This window comes from Opisthocomus hoazin, chromosome 3 (genome assembly GCF_030867145.1).
Source record: "Opisthocomus hoazin isolate bOpiHoa1 chromosome 3, bOpiHoa1.hap1, whole genome shotgun sequence".
Taxonomy (NCBI): domain Eukaryota; kingdom Metazoa; phylum Chordata; class Aves; order Opisthocomiformes; family Opisthocomidae; genus Opisthocomus; species Opisthocomus hoazin.
Genome location: NC_134416.1, coordinates 45,895,953 through 45,910,463, shown reverse-complemented (window position 1 = coordinate 45,910,463; position 14,511 = coordinate 45,895,953). Strand labels below are relative to the sequence as shown.

Here is a 14,511-nt window from a genome sequence, read left to right as displayed (position 1 = left end):
TAGTAAGAAACACTGGTGTTAGCAAATGTATTGATCCGTTTTAAAAATCACCCAGCATTATGTTTTTATAGTTGATGAATAAAGTGTAACATTTCCACTGCTTTGTTAATCACAATAGACCATTATTAAGTAGTAGTGTACCATGATGTGTTGGCATGGAGTAGTCGTTTCTCACTAGGTGATACTCAACTCTTCCAGATACCACTCAGTCCAGAAGCTCATATTTATAAAATAATTCCGTTTTGATTAAAGTTAATGGTAAGTCTCATGTTATCTTCCAAATGAAATTAGTTCAGAGATGCTTCAGCTAAAGTAGTCTTTCGAGTTGTTAGGCTTATTAGCTCAAGCATGGCACCAAACTAGCATGAAGCAGACTGGCTCAGGCATGGGGCTGGTGAAGTGAATCATGCTGTTCAACTAACTCACATTTATGGATTCAAACTCCTGCTCACTCAGGCATCTTTCTACCACACTCTTGCGTAGATTAGATGAACCCAGTACTTTTGACTAGGTTAATGAAATCAGCTATTCAGCCGGCATAAACTGATTTGATCCACTGTCTTAAACGTATTAGCTGTGTGGCTGTATCAACTGAGGATCTTGTCCCAAACCTTTCATTTCACAGAAAGGGTGAGTTTAATTTTTTGAGACTTCTTGTGTGATAAATTTGCAGGATTAGGCATCAAATTTAGTTTTCCACATTTTTTTGCCATAGAGCCAAATGAACATTTAAAAAATATCCCTGCCTACTCTACTCATCTTTGATTCTTGGTTGCCTAACATTCCTTTAAAAATAAAATGGATTCAGCTGGCAATTATAACAATAACCTCTGTAATACTCATTCCCCATATTGCCCCATATCTTGTAGAGTACAATTTTTGCAGAAGCCTATGAAAAAAAGTCCCTGTTAGCTATATCCAACAGCTCTGAAACACAGCACCCTACCCTGCTCCATTTGCATTCTCATCCCTACCGTCTTATCTTTCCCTGGAGAACATGACAATCTACAGAGGAAAGCTGAAAGAGAAAAGGTCTTGAGAGATCCAACAGGAAAAAAGGAGTTCATTTGGTAGTTGACTTCCTCGACAGATTTTCTCACTGTTTCCCCCCCACTGGAAAAATTACCTGCATTGCCCGAGTTCATTACAAAGCTAAAATTGCAATGTTGTAAAAGGTTTAACTATACCTCTGACATTCAGAAAGGATGTGACTGTATCATTTAAACTGTTCACCCTTGGAAGGCTATTGAGAGTTCTGTGGGTAAATGTTACTGAATTATCACAGTTAATGATATCTGAATACATAATAAATTCAACCACAACAAAAAAAAGGCAAATTCAAAACAACACCTTCTGTCCTATCTTTAATTCACATTTTTTTCCCCTTTTTAAAGAGCATTAGGTGACCACTTTCAGTTTCACACTGTTAGCTTACATCTGAAATGAAGCTTTTATAAATAGGATTGGGAATAAACAAAGAATGGCAAGGTCTAATAGAACACATTACTTTAGCAGATTTTTGTTATTCGGGTACAACGTTCGTCTGATAGTGAGAATGGTCCCAAACTCACCCTAAGAACTTTTACCCCATTTCACAGCATCTCTTTCATGCCATGCCTTCCTTCATAATAGTTACTTTGTATCTTTTTGTTTCACTCATATAGTGGCAATCCTTTCTCTGATACAAAATCTTTGAAAATTAATAGCAAATATTTTCTGTGACTACAAAAACCTTCAAATTATGTACCAGCAGATGCATATTTAATTTTTTTTTAATTATGCATTCAGCAGATTCAGCTGAAAACATTGACTCAGCAAAAACATTGGATAGGTTTCTAACTTTCAATGTGTATCTCATTTGACTACTACTTGTGTGATTAAAACGAAGCTCATGATGAAGTATATATTAATGTTTCTGGACAAAAGCAGTAAAGATCACTGTGAGCACTGTGATTTCTAATCCATCCTACATGAGTCCTCAGATCTGTAGACCAGATTCTTCTGATCTTATTCACACAAGTAACCTTTTGCCCTTAATGAATCTGCTTATATGACCGAGGTACAGAGGCAAGGCAACACTAGATGAATAACACAGAGTCTTACCTTCATATCCTAACTCCTCTAAAAGCAAAAATGCCATTGGCCAAATGCCAAAGAGTCACATGGACAGCTCATCTACTTTCAACTCTCTGGATCTCCAGCAAGAGCAAGTCTGGGTTGCTACACTGACTTTAATGCAGCTGTGCTGTCTTTCACCTGGCAGTGCATATTTAACTGCCTTGAAGAAAGGGATGAGATACATTAGCGCCCCAGTCTAGGAAAGCTCTTGGTTTGCTTCTTATCATCAAGCATGATCGATGCTGTCAATTGCAAGTGCTTTCCCAGCTCTTGGTTTAAATATTAAAGAAAAAAAAAATCCCAGGGGAAGACCCTGAAGTAAAGTAAATAGTGCTGCAGTGAAATAGTTACCTTTCAGGAAACAGATTTTCTCAGACATCACTCCCATGTAGTAAAGATGAAAAGAAACAAAGACATTTCAGAAATTTATTGCAATGAACACACCTTTATTAGTGGACTGATACAGCCCTTATTATTTAAAGAATCCTTTTAGATATTAATTTTTTCAAACAGTGTGCAAACTCACCCTTTAGAACCCTTGTTCCAGTTATGTGACCATTTTATTTCAGTCATATAAAGAATAGCTGTATAAGATGTCACAATATTTGAATTCAGGCCTTTCGTTGTAATACTCAATATGAATAGCACCAACTTCTGAAAAGAGCTGTAAGAAAAGCTTAAAAATAAACATCCACAGACCACTTTCTTTTTTTCCTCCCTATTTTCCTGTCACCCGTGCATGAAAATAAATGACAGCTTTAGCTTCTGGGTACTAACAATCATTGTCAAATCTACCAGAAATTTCTCGTAATTATATCTTTTTAAAGGATGTACAGTTTGGCTAAATGGGGCCATTTCTATCGAATAAATTTCATTCAAGAAGCAAACTGTACAGAAAATATCAGATGTTTCCGTATACTTAGATATTTGTGTATCCTGTGATGTATTTTAGACTGACATACGTATTTCAGACTTGAATAATGTGCATTTCAGTACTTTCCAGCTTATATTGTGAATTGTGAGACTGAAAGTACTTCCTATTTGCTCCTTGATTTCATGTCTCTCTAAAGCAACAGTTCCCTTCTTTGCACACGTGTTTCCTGGGAAAGCAGAGGTTTTACAGCCAGCCAGGTGCCAGGTAGGAACAAGTAGCAGAGGGAGGCTGGAAGACCTTCTCCAGCATGTGACTGTGACACAGTCTGGATGTCGTCTATATCTACTTTACTGTGCCAGTGATGAAGGCTGTGGGAGTTGGAGCTGAATAGTTTGGAGTAGTCAAAGATAGCTCAATACTTGTAAAATGTTGGATTTTAAGACTGTTCAGTCCTTAAAAAAAAAAATCAGTCTTGAAGCTTGTGACAAAAACGTTCAAGAGATAACGTACACATTCTTGAATACATTCTTGGTCCGTGTGTGTTGCTTATTACTCTCATCTGGAATGTGACTTTGCATTTTACAGTGGACAAAAATTGTTTCCTCCTTCTGAAAAATATTAGAAAAGTGTGTTTTACAAACCTGTGTTGCTGCAAGATAATAGCCTTTTTTTCTTAGACCAAAATAATAATGCTTGTCGTTGGAAGCAGAGGAACACTCAGACCGTGTAAGAATGTATGGGAACCAATCATAGGTGTTTTCTACAGCACTTGCCTTTCCCTGCTGACTGCCTAAGGATCATGTTGCTAACATAACCACCAGAGTTAGATTCCTGAAGTGACAGCACCAGCATTATACAAATGAGCACAGATTTATTATTACAATCTGAGTAAAAGATGACTTGCAGCACTTAGCGGGGGGGGGGGGGGGAGGGGGGGAAGAATCCCCAAAAAACTCTTCTTATTTTTCCTGGGCTCCTTGTTAAAATAATGCAAATAACCATGAATATTGATTGAGATTGTGACCTGCTTCTGTTTAAGTGTTTTCTTGTTCCTTGTTTCCATGATAAACTCCGGGGATAAAATAGGTCATTTAAAAAATGAACATAGGAGTTTCCCATGAAGTTTCTTCAGAATTAATGCAATCTGGTCTCATCTACATCATCCCTTGTACATTCTGTCATAAAAATGCAAGAAAGCAGAAGCTCCACGTAGTGGCCACTGGTCGCTCTTCGAACCGCTACACTATGACCACAGCTGAGAATATCAGGAATGCTTTCCCTTAAACTCAGATTTCTTTTAGGTGATCTGTGTTTGTGGGTTATTATACGGTACATGGGAGGTTCTTTGGAGACTGATACAAACTATAAAGAGGTTTTTCTACTGATGTATTAAAGCTGATGAAAGAATATTTAATTAATTATTTCAGTTTCACGTTAATGTGTTTAAGCTTCAAGAACATTGTAATAGTATTATGGTCTGACTAGTGCGAAAGCTTGACAGTCCTGATGTGTTCATTCATTGGGAGATAATTACCTGAGTTTAAAGCTTAAGACAATCAGGTCCCAGCTTTCTTCTAAGCCACTTTACAAATGTAAGCTAAGAACAGACTTTCCAAAGAGCATGTAAACATGAAGTATCTCTTAGAAAGGGATTCCCTACCTTAGGGGAAGGGGGCAGTACATAGGAGGTCCTGTGCCCCGAGCAGCAGCCAGCAGTGCCCATTTTCTAGGAGTGGTGTCAGAGCAGAACATATCTGTATCCTGCAGATTGCCAAATGGGGAGTTATGCAGCAAGAACGTGTTTTGATTATGTATGTCACCAGGACTGAAGAGACCTGTGCTCCCTGTTCTGTGGCACAGTAAGGGATTCAGAAAAAATTTGCGAGGGTTTCTACCAGGAATTGGTACACCATGCAGGTGTCAGATAAGAAGACAAAGAGCATTTTTCTCCTGCTGACTTCTTGTTTTTCTATGTGTATTTTTTCTAAAGTTGTGGAATATGAAATCCATCTACATACGGGACACTTGAAGAAAGCAGATGCCACTGGTGAGGCCTATCTTTGTATACAAGGAGAGAAGAGAGACTCAGGGAAACGATGGCTTAACTTGAGAAACAGCTTGATCACTTTTGCCAGAGGACAGGTAAAACAGTGACGAAAAATGTAACTGAATCTGTGCCTTTTTGTTAAAACTTATATTTACATAAATCCTTTAATGGACAAAGTATCAAAAATACTCATGTTTTGTATTCTATATAGTCATAATTTTCTCTCATAACTAACAGGTGATTGTGTCCACAGGTAACATGTTGCTTTTAAGCATCATCAGCATTGTGCAACAGTGAAACAGTTAAGTTGATAAAGTAATTTTGAATTGCACTACGTATACTCCAAAAATTCTGTTTTAATATTCCAGAATTTTAAGGCCAGGGAGGTATCAGTGTTTTGTTAAAATACGCCTGATTGGTAGAACTGATAACATGTCTGTAGGGTATCTTGCCTTTGTACCTACTTTAGACCATGACCTTTCATGTTAACTTTCCTGAACACTAATGTCAATGTTCCAAGCAGAGTTTTATTTTTTCATATTTCCAGTTCTTCCACCCACTTACTGATTTGAAACATGGTAAACATATTGTTGCTTTTTGAGGCTTAAAGGGCTTTTCCTAGAAGAGTAATTCCTGGAATAGTTATTGGCATAAGAACAAAGTAACTAAAACAAATTTCAGATCAAAAGGAAGTATCTATTTCAGATCAAAAGGAAGCATTCAGCTGATACTTCACTAGACCCTACTGTTTGCTCGGTGTTTAGGTTTGGAAGATTTTTTAATTTTTGTTTTGAGGAAATCATACATTCATTGCAAAGTACATAAGAATCTTCTTTGGAGGAGGCAGCCAACTCAGATTAGTTGGTTCGCTGATGTAGAAATCTAGAGAAATATGCTTGCAGTATGCTTTATTTCTTGTTTAGATAGTCTGCTGTCTATTTTATCTGCTTTTCACTTCTGAAGAGTCTAGAAGACACAATGGTTTTTGTACGAAAACCAGACTAAGTCTTTGTCAGTTGTTATGTCCCCTGTATTCCTGTATTTTCTTTCTTCATTGTGGAAAAGAACATGCATCCCCAATGTCACATTCATCAGGAACTCATCAAACTGCTAGCTCAGACGTCACAAAATAAATCTGAAAGTAATAATGACAGGATAGTAGGGCTCGTCTGGCTTTAAGAAATAATGCAGGAATTTTATAGATTGATTTTTGGATGGTACAGATAATTGTATTTAATATAGCTTAAAGATAATACCTTAGATAAATCTGAACAGCAAGACTGCTTGCTACGATGGATAAGGTATCACTGTGTCTGAAAGAAAGACTGATACCTGTTTCTTTCAAAAAACTGGACTGTCCTGAGTTTTTTCTTTTTAAAAAACATATTTATTTTGTAATAATGTATGCTAAACTTTCTTTAAGAATACAACTTAGAGAAAAATATGTGAACAATACAGTTGACTTCTGTGAATACTCACTCCTGTGGAAATACAACTCATCTGCAAATTCACAAAGATTTTTTTTTCTGTTTAATCCAGATTCTGTGTCAGTTTTTGAATGGGTCTGTTCAGGAGGCTAAATCTTTCATGTGAAACTCTAAAGGGCTTTTCTGTATTCTGCGCTATAGCATCCTAATCATCTTCTTATAGAACAGATTTTGAGTAGCAACTGTTTGAGTATTCATTCTCTCACAATTTTCTTTTCTCCAGCTTGCCCTCAAATGCTAAATTCTCGGTTCCTACTTTTTGCTCTTTTTTTCTAGATGACTTATGATCAATATGGTTCTAACAGGTATGTCATTGTACTTGGCAGCAACTATGGGAACAATACAAAGTTTTTATTGTTTGTTTTCAAACCTCCAAACTGGTCCTCAATTTTTATCTTCAAATTGCATTTTCAACCCAACTTTTCCAAGACAACTGCTTCCGTCTACAACAGGATAGCTCATGAAGTCACAAGAAATCAAACAGTCTTACTTGTGGAGATTTTATTCCACAGCTGGTTTCCTAAAAGACTGTACAAATGCATTCATCAATAGTGTGTTTCCAGACCTCATTTCTTCAGACCTAGTTCAAAAAAGCCAAAAGGAAAAAATTTAAGTAATGTGTGTACCAAGTGTCAGTGTGCATACTTTTGTGAGTTTTCCAATTGATTATGAAGGAAGATGACTGTGCAAAGAAGAAGACAAACATGTATATGCAAGAAGGTGAATATACTATGAAGATTTACTGTAGGGAAAAAAAGGAAGATTCCATGAGGGCTATTCATCATGCAAGTCTATTGTATGTGGAAAATTTAACCTGTTATAGAGACAGCTTCACTGAAAAATCCTTATCCCAACAGCACAGTGGTTGAAATCTTCCCAGATGCTATTCACTTCATTCCCATTTATCAGCCTAATTACCACTAAATTAAATGTGAATTGTAGTGAAAATGGAATTGCTCCAGATTTTCAGAATTTTTAGGCACCTATTGTTCATCAGTTTCATTGGGACTTAGGTTCTGGATCAAGGCAACTTTCAACACAAGTACTAATCGATCGCATTTGGTTATTTCAGTCCATGAAGGTACTAGAAATGACCACTTTATTGTTAGTGTGTGTATCTAATGTTTCCAAAATTACTTCCTATTGAATACAGCAGCATTTTGAAATTCAAAACTCATAATATTAACTCAATCAGAAAATATCAGTTATAGCAAGTAGTGTTTAATTATGAACTCAAAGACAATAGCACTGCATAAACAAGATAAATTTGCTTCCATTGAGATGCAAAACAGTGACCAGGCACACAAGACTAAAATGATAAATATTCAACAGCAGATACATATTAAGTTTAACTAAAATATAATTTTTTTTTATATTTTCATATTGCAGGTAGAAGTTTTCAAAATCAAAGCAGTATATCTTGGCAAGTTGAATCAAGTTCTTGTCGGATTTAAGAGTCTAAAAAAAGGTCAGCAATTTTTTCAGTTAATGGATGGTAATGATAGTGTAGATTATCAGATTTGAGAGATCCTAGAACTTCAGAAATATCCTAAACTTAAGATTAAAAATCAAAAGTGTTTTTTTTTAAGAAGTTCTAGAAAATTTGAAATTGCTCTCCATTTTCTGCTTTTCATTATTTCTGTTGGAGTGTAGATGTGAAGTATCCAGCTTTGTTTCACTGAAAAGTGCAAAGGATTCCTAGGAAATGTCGTGACAATGTACAATGATAAACTTCTATGTGAAATTTTTCTCCATAGAAGTTACTATGTATTTATGAGTACAATCAACAAAGCATTTGTTTTTCAGGAAGCAATACGCATCATGTTTTTGTAGCTTTTTACTTGCTTTTTTCTTCCTCTCTATTTTTAGATGATGGACTTTTTTGTTATAAAAGAGCATTATTTTTCAGGACTAAATGTTTCTAGGTAAAGATAAGAACAGGCAATCAGTTCATTAGGTTGGGAAGTGGAACATGGAAGAACGGCTGTTCTGGCCTCAGAGCTTTTTTTCTTCTAACCCATGAGAAATTTATTCTTTTTTAAGGGATTCTGCATGCATGAGGTTGAGTGGCAGATAAAAAATCTGCACTTGCTGCAGCACTTTTTCTTATCCTCCTTCCGATTCCACAGCAGCTGTTGGAGTTAAAGAAAATTGCATATTTCTAAAATATAAGTAGCAATAGCAAGGAGCATCAGAAGTTGATATTTTCTTCAATACTTTGGCTACAATTTTGGCCCATTGTTTTTCAGAGGCAACAGAACAGAGATTTTAGAGATATTCTACTTCTGCAGATAATGCTGATAATTGAGACAAGTTTGTTCCAGAGCATGAGTCTCTTGTTCTTTTTTCCTTATAAAAAAAAAAAGACTCTGAGACGACTCTGTAGGTTAAGCTCAGACTCAGACAAACTGATGTGGAGAGTATTTGCCATATATTTCCTAGACAGTAACACTAAAGTGAATGATCAAACTTTCATTGACTTCAGCAAGACTTGGAGTATAACCGAGTTTATCAAGACTCAGAAGTCCAAGTCTTGAAATGCTTGGTTTACGGAGAATCAACACAATGGTCTCAATCAAAAGAAAACTTTCAGCTGAAGTTTGTGTCTTATTAGATAGCATAGAACCTCACCAGAAAGTTAGTTGTGTGTTGAGTGGATTTTCTAATGGATAATGTGGTAGAAATCCTGATTCTTTTTCCTTTAGAACATTGATAATATCATTTCCTATGGGGGACTTCTTGTGTCTAGAGATCTCATATAGAAGCCTTTCCATACTGTGGGACACTGGTAGATCATTAAATCAAATCTATCTCTATGTTTAATTTCACAATATCTGTAAAAACTTCAAGACTTCTCCACTTTGTCAAATATTTTGGAGTGTAGGGGAACAGACAGAAACACGTATACACACAGCCAATATATTTTAAGAAGTCTTATTTCCTTAAGAAGTCCAGCAAAAGAAAACATTTTATTGATTTTGTAAAGATACAAACTTATGACTGCATACACAGAACATTTTGTTGCTTAAAAGGTATGAATTAATAATGTTCTGTTTATTTTATATCAGATGAGTGGTTCTTGGAAAAAATTGTTATAAAAGAAGTCCTCTACCCTTTTTCTGCACATGTTTTTGTTCACAATGACTGGATCAATAAATGCTCCAAGAAAGATTTTGTGGAAGTGGCAATTCCACTCAAAGGTAATACCAACAGAAATGTCTTTCACTCGCATGAATCACTACTGCATGGCAGTGTGGAGCAGAGCCAGTAAAAGGCTGCTTCACAATGTAGGCAGAACCGAGCATTGGTACCCCAATGGTGAGGGGCAGGGACCTGGACCAAGATGAATCCTTGGATGGAACGCCTCTCCTATGAGAAAATGCTGAGAGAGTTCGGGCTGTTCAGCCTGGAGAAGAGAAGGCTACAAGGAGACCTTATTGCAGCCTTTCAGTACCTGAAGGGGGCCCACCAGAAAGCTGGAGAGGGACTTTTACAAGGGCAGGTAGTGATAGGACAAAGGGTAATGGCTTTAAACTGAAAGATGGTAGATTTAGATTAGATATAAGAAGACAGAAGAAATTCTTTACTATGAGGGTGGTGAGGCACTGGAACAGGTTGCCCAGAGAAGTTGTGTCTGCTCCCTCCCTGGAAGTGTTCAAGGCCAGGTTGGATGAGGCTTTGAGCAACCTGGCCTAGTGGAAGTTGTCCCTGCCTGTGGCAGAGGGGTTGCAACTAGATGATCTGTAAGGTCCTTTCCAACGCAGATCGTTCTATGATTCTATCATTCTATGAATCATGCCTTCTGTAAACAAGGAAGGAGAAATTATGCATGGGATGGAGAAGATGGAAATGGCAGTATCGAAAGCGTCTCCTCTGGCAGCAAGTATTCTGTGCTTGGAACAAAACACAAAAGATAGCATGGCCCCTGCATGTGTGACATGGATTCATGAAGCAGCTGGCCTGGTTTTCTATACCTCCACAGGCCTAAAACAAGTAATGAGGGTTTTGTGGCTTTGTTGCCAGACTTGTCTGGCTACATCCGGCACTACAAGGCAACATAATCTTGTATCTTTTGGCTTATACTACCTTGCAACTGAGATATGAATTCTGAACATATGTTTGTTTTGTTTGCAGAAACATCTGTGACATCTCTTCCTACAAAACATTTTGATACTAAAAGCAGAGGACGATGGCAAACATGGGTGCACTGTACACAAGTACCAGAAGATGTTCCTGATATTCAAGTTGTTGTATTTGGAAGAAAAGGGAAATCCCCTGCACAGAAAGTTCAGAATCTACATGATCATCCATTTTTGGTTGGTTTCTTTTTTATTTCACACAAATCTTATGAAATAATTTCAGAAAAGGAGTTTTAGCCAACATATGTGAAGTTGTGTAGAATGATTTTTTGTTTGTCAGAGCTAGTGTTTATACCTCTATGTCTTAAATAAGTAGCACTTGTAGAACTTCTCACATATGGGCTAATACAAGTCACTTATGAAAGTTCTATTGAGCAAATGACAACTTTGACATGAGAAGCCTCTTTAGCTTTGAATTAAGACTAGTAGGCCTTAACAGTAAGACAATAATTACTGAAGCTGTTCCGTACTTCCTTTATGTTCTACTTCTCAAACCTCAGCTAATCTGTTTTCACTAATTAGAAGCTGTCTTTCTCTACAATGAGCTTGGGCCTGGGCAAATATCAATTCTGTAGTTTGCACGTGAAGTTAATGGCAGCTTCAGGAAAGGTGTGTGAACATGGGTCACCCCTTTCAAAAGGTTTTTATTCTTAAACATGGAAAAAGAAGTCATTACCCATCTTTTTCAAAAAGGCAATATAAAAATCACTCACTTAACAGATGCAAAATTAAAAGCAAAAAGCAGCAGTATATGATAGGACTTATGGAAACCAGCCATCCTTTCTTTTGAGCACTAGAGTAACTGACAACAGAGCCAATAGCCGGACTAAAAATCATCTTGAGTTCAAAATTTCAGTTCAAGTTTGAGAATAAAGATGTGATGAAAAGGAGGTAAGCAGGAAAGTGAAGAGAAAGAATAGTAATATGAATTCAGCTTGGAAATATAGAATCAGTCAGGCATTACCTTGCCTTTCATATTTTGGCCTAGGCTCAGCAGCCAGTTGTCCCAGTTAAAAATAAACAAATTATGATACAAATGTGAGTCCAAATTAGCTTGCAATCTTAATGGGACTTCCTTACCATAACATTAATGCCCTTGACTAGTAATTTTACCTATTTTATTTATCTTTTTGCCTGGGCTTAAAGTATATCATCCAAACTGTTACATACAATGTATAGTAAATTTTTTTTTCCTTTATTTTTCTAACAGTTGAGTGTTGGTGATATTGGAGATATAACAAAAGTTTCCTTTCTGTTATCTGGTCCGTGCTTGGGAAGAGGAATTAAACTTCACAAGGTATTCAAAATACACTACATATAAACTTGGAATATTCTTCATAATACCAGTAAATATCTTTTGTTGAGAGGCAGATTGTTTGCTTCACTTTGCACCTGCAGTGGGCTGACCCTGGTTGGACGCCAGGTGCCCACCAAAGCCACTCTCTACTCCCGCTCCTCAGCTAGACAGGGGAGAGAAAATATAACAAAAGGCTCGTCGGTCGAGGTAAGGGCAGGGAGAGATCACTCACCAATTACCGTCACAGGCAAAACAGACTCGACTTGGGGAAATCAGTTTAATTTATCACCAATTAAATCAGAGTAGGATAATGAGAAATAGAACCAAAATCTTCAAAACACCTTTCCCCCATCCCTGCCTTCTTCCTGGGCTCAACTGCACTCCCATTTCTCTGCCTCCTGCCCCCGAGCAACGCAGGGGGACGGGGAATGGGGGTTATGGTCAGTTCATCACACGTTGTCTCTGCTGCTCCTTCCTCCTCAGGGGGAGGACTCCTCACACTCCTCCCCGACTCCAGCGTGAGGTCCCTCGCACGGGACACAATCCTCCACAAGCTGCTCCAACATCACTCCTTCCCACGGGCTGCAGCTCTTTACGAACTGCCACAGTGTGGGTCCCTTCCATGGGGTGCAGTCCTTCAGGAACAGGCTGCTCCAGCGTGGGTCCCCCTGGGGTCACAAGCCCTGCCAGCAAACCTGCTCCGGCATGGTCTCCTCTCTCCACGGGTCCACAGGTCCTGGCAGAAGCCTGCTCCAGAGTGGATTCTCTGCAGGGTCACAGCCTCCTTCAGGCATCCACCAGCTCCAGCATGGGGTCCTCCACGGGCTACAGGTGGATATCTGCTCCACCGTGGACCTCAATGGGCTGCAGGAGGACAACCTGCCTCACCATGGTCTTTACCACAAGCTGTAGGGGAATCTCCTCTCTGGTGCCTGGAGCACCTCAGCCCTCTCCTGCTTCACTGCCCTTGGTGTCTGCAGTGTTATTTCTCCCACATAGTCTCACTCCTCTCTTCTTGGGCTGCAGTTGTGAAGTTCTTTTTACCTTCTTAAATATCTTACCACAGAGGCACTACCACCGTCACTGATTGGCGTGGCCTTGGCCAGTGGAGGGTCTGTCTTAGAGCCGACTGGCATTGACTCCATCGGACATCGGAGAAGCTCCCAGCAGCTTCTCACAGAAGCCACCCATGCAGCCCCCCCTGCTATCAAAACCTTGCCACGCAAACCCGATACAGCACCACAGCAGCAAGGCTTCACATCTTCTGGCTCAGTTACCTTGTATCTACAGATGATTGCCTACAGCTTCCAGATCTCTTTGTGGGCAGAATTACCCTGTTTGTGCCTGCCGAAGTGCAGATAGCTATACCTATTCACTGATGTGCAGATCCATTCTGCATAGCTCATCATGACAGGGGAGGCGGTGTTTTCTGCTGATGCTAGGAAATGTTAATCCCTGCGTGGAAATACCAACAGTCTCCTGGCACAGAGCAACCTACTTGTGGAAACCAATGAAGCTGATACTTTAGCAGTTATTCATTACAACATGGTCATCTGTGGGCCTTAAACATCTGATTGCAGGTTAATATGTACTGAAGACCTCTCATAAAAAGGGATGGAGAAATGATTTAATGCTGTCAATCTTATGATTCAACCAGGTATTAAATGTATACCTTTCCCCAGTGTGAGTAGGAAGGTTGAATAGCAAGGTGTTGGGTCTGATAATACTTGGGCTTTGGGGAAATACCTAGACTTGAAGGTAACACAAAGAAAAATTGTTTCAATGAGCTCTGCCCATAGACAAGGACCCAAAAAGTCTTGTGGTCATAGCATTGAATTGTTCTGAAGTTAGGAAAAGAATGTTTTTCTGAACTGGGCCACACAGAATCTCAACCCTACTGTGGGTTTAAAAGATCAGAGGGCAATTCCCTAAATGAATAAACAGTCCAGAAACTTTTCTGGTGGAAAATGCTAAAGACGGCTTCATTCTAGGCTAAAATTTGAATGGGTTTATGGTACTCAAAGGATCATTAAGTCTGAGTTTATGAGCTCCTCTGAGCATAGAGGAGGAGTTTATCTTGTTCATATTTTCTCCCAAAATTTTTTCTTTGTCAGCTGATTTTGTAGTCTCAGTCTAGACTACATGGATGGAAAAAATAGGTAAAGAAAACTAATTTCTCATTTTAAATATGCATCTCCAGGCCTTTGATACAGCATTCCAAAAACATGTTGACACCACCCTCACTATATTCATTGTGCAATGATGTGATATAAGATTTCAGCCTCCAAAACTGGTGGCTCTAAACATGGCAGGATATTCATAAATGTAAAAGACAACCCTCTGAAAATGGCTAACCGATTTTTGTTCATATTTTTAAACGCTTCAAAAGTTATTTAATAATTGATTTATTAGTAACTGTAAATTTTTGCAACCTAGAAGAAGTCAATAGGTTGTTATAGACCTATGTAGTCTCTTCTATTGGTGCACTTATAACCCACAGCATTAGCCGCAATAACATATAATGCTTATGCCAGTAACATGCTTATAAC

The 14,511-nt window shown here is 38.3% G+C and overlaps 1 protein-coding gene across 1 annotated transcript in view; it reads left to right on the top strand.

Moving 5' to 3' along the window:
* The window catches only part of RP1 (RP1 axonemal microtubule associated), a 196,656-nt gene that overhangs the window by 128,958 nt on the left and 53,187 nt on the right, over window positions 1–14,511 (top strand). The window contains exons 36-40 of the mRNA XM_075415269.1: window positions 4,983–5,134; window positions 7,916–7,994; window positions 9,595–9,726; window positions 10,661–10,842; window positions 11,876–11,962. Coding sequence (XP_075271384.1) covers window positions 4,983–5,134; window positions 7,916–7,994; window positions 9,595–9,726; window positions 10,661–10,842; window positions 11,876–11,962 — 632 coding nt within the window. The remainder of the gene's footprint in view (window positions 1–4,982; window positions 5,135–7,915; window positions 7,995–9,594; window positions 9,727–10,660; window positions 10,843–11,875; window positions 11,963–14,511) is intronic.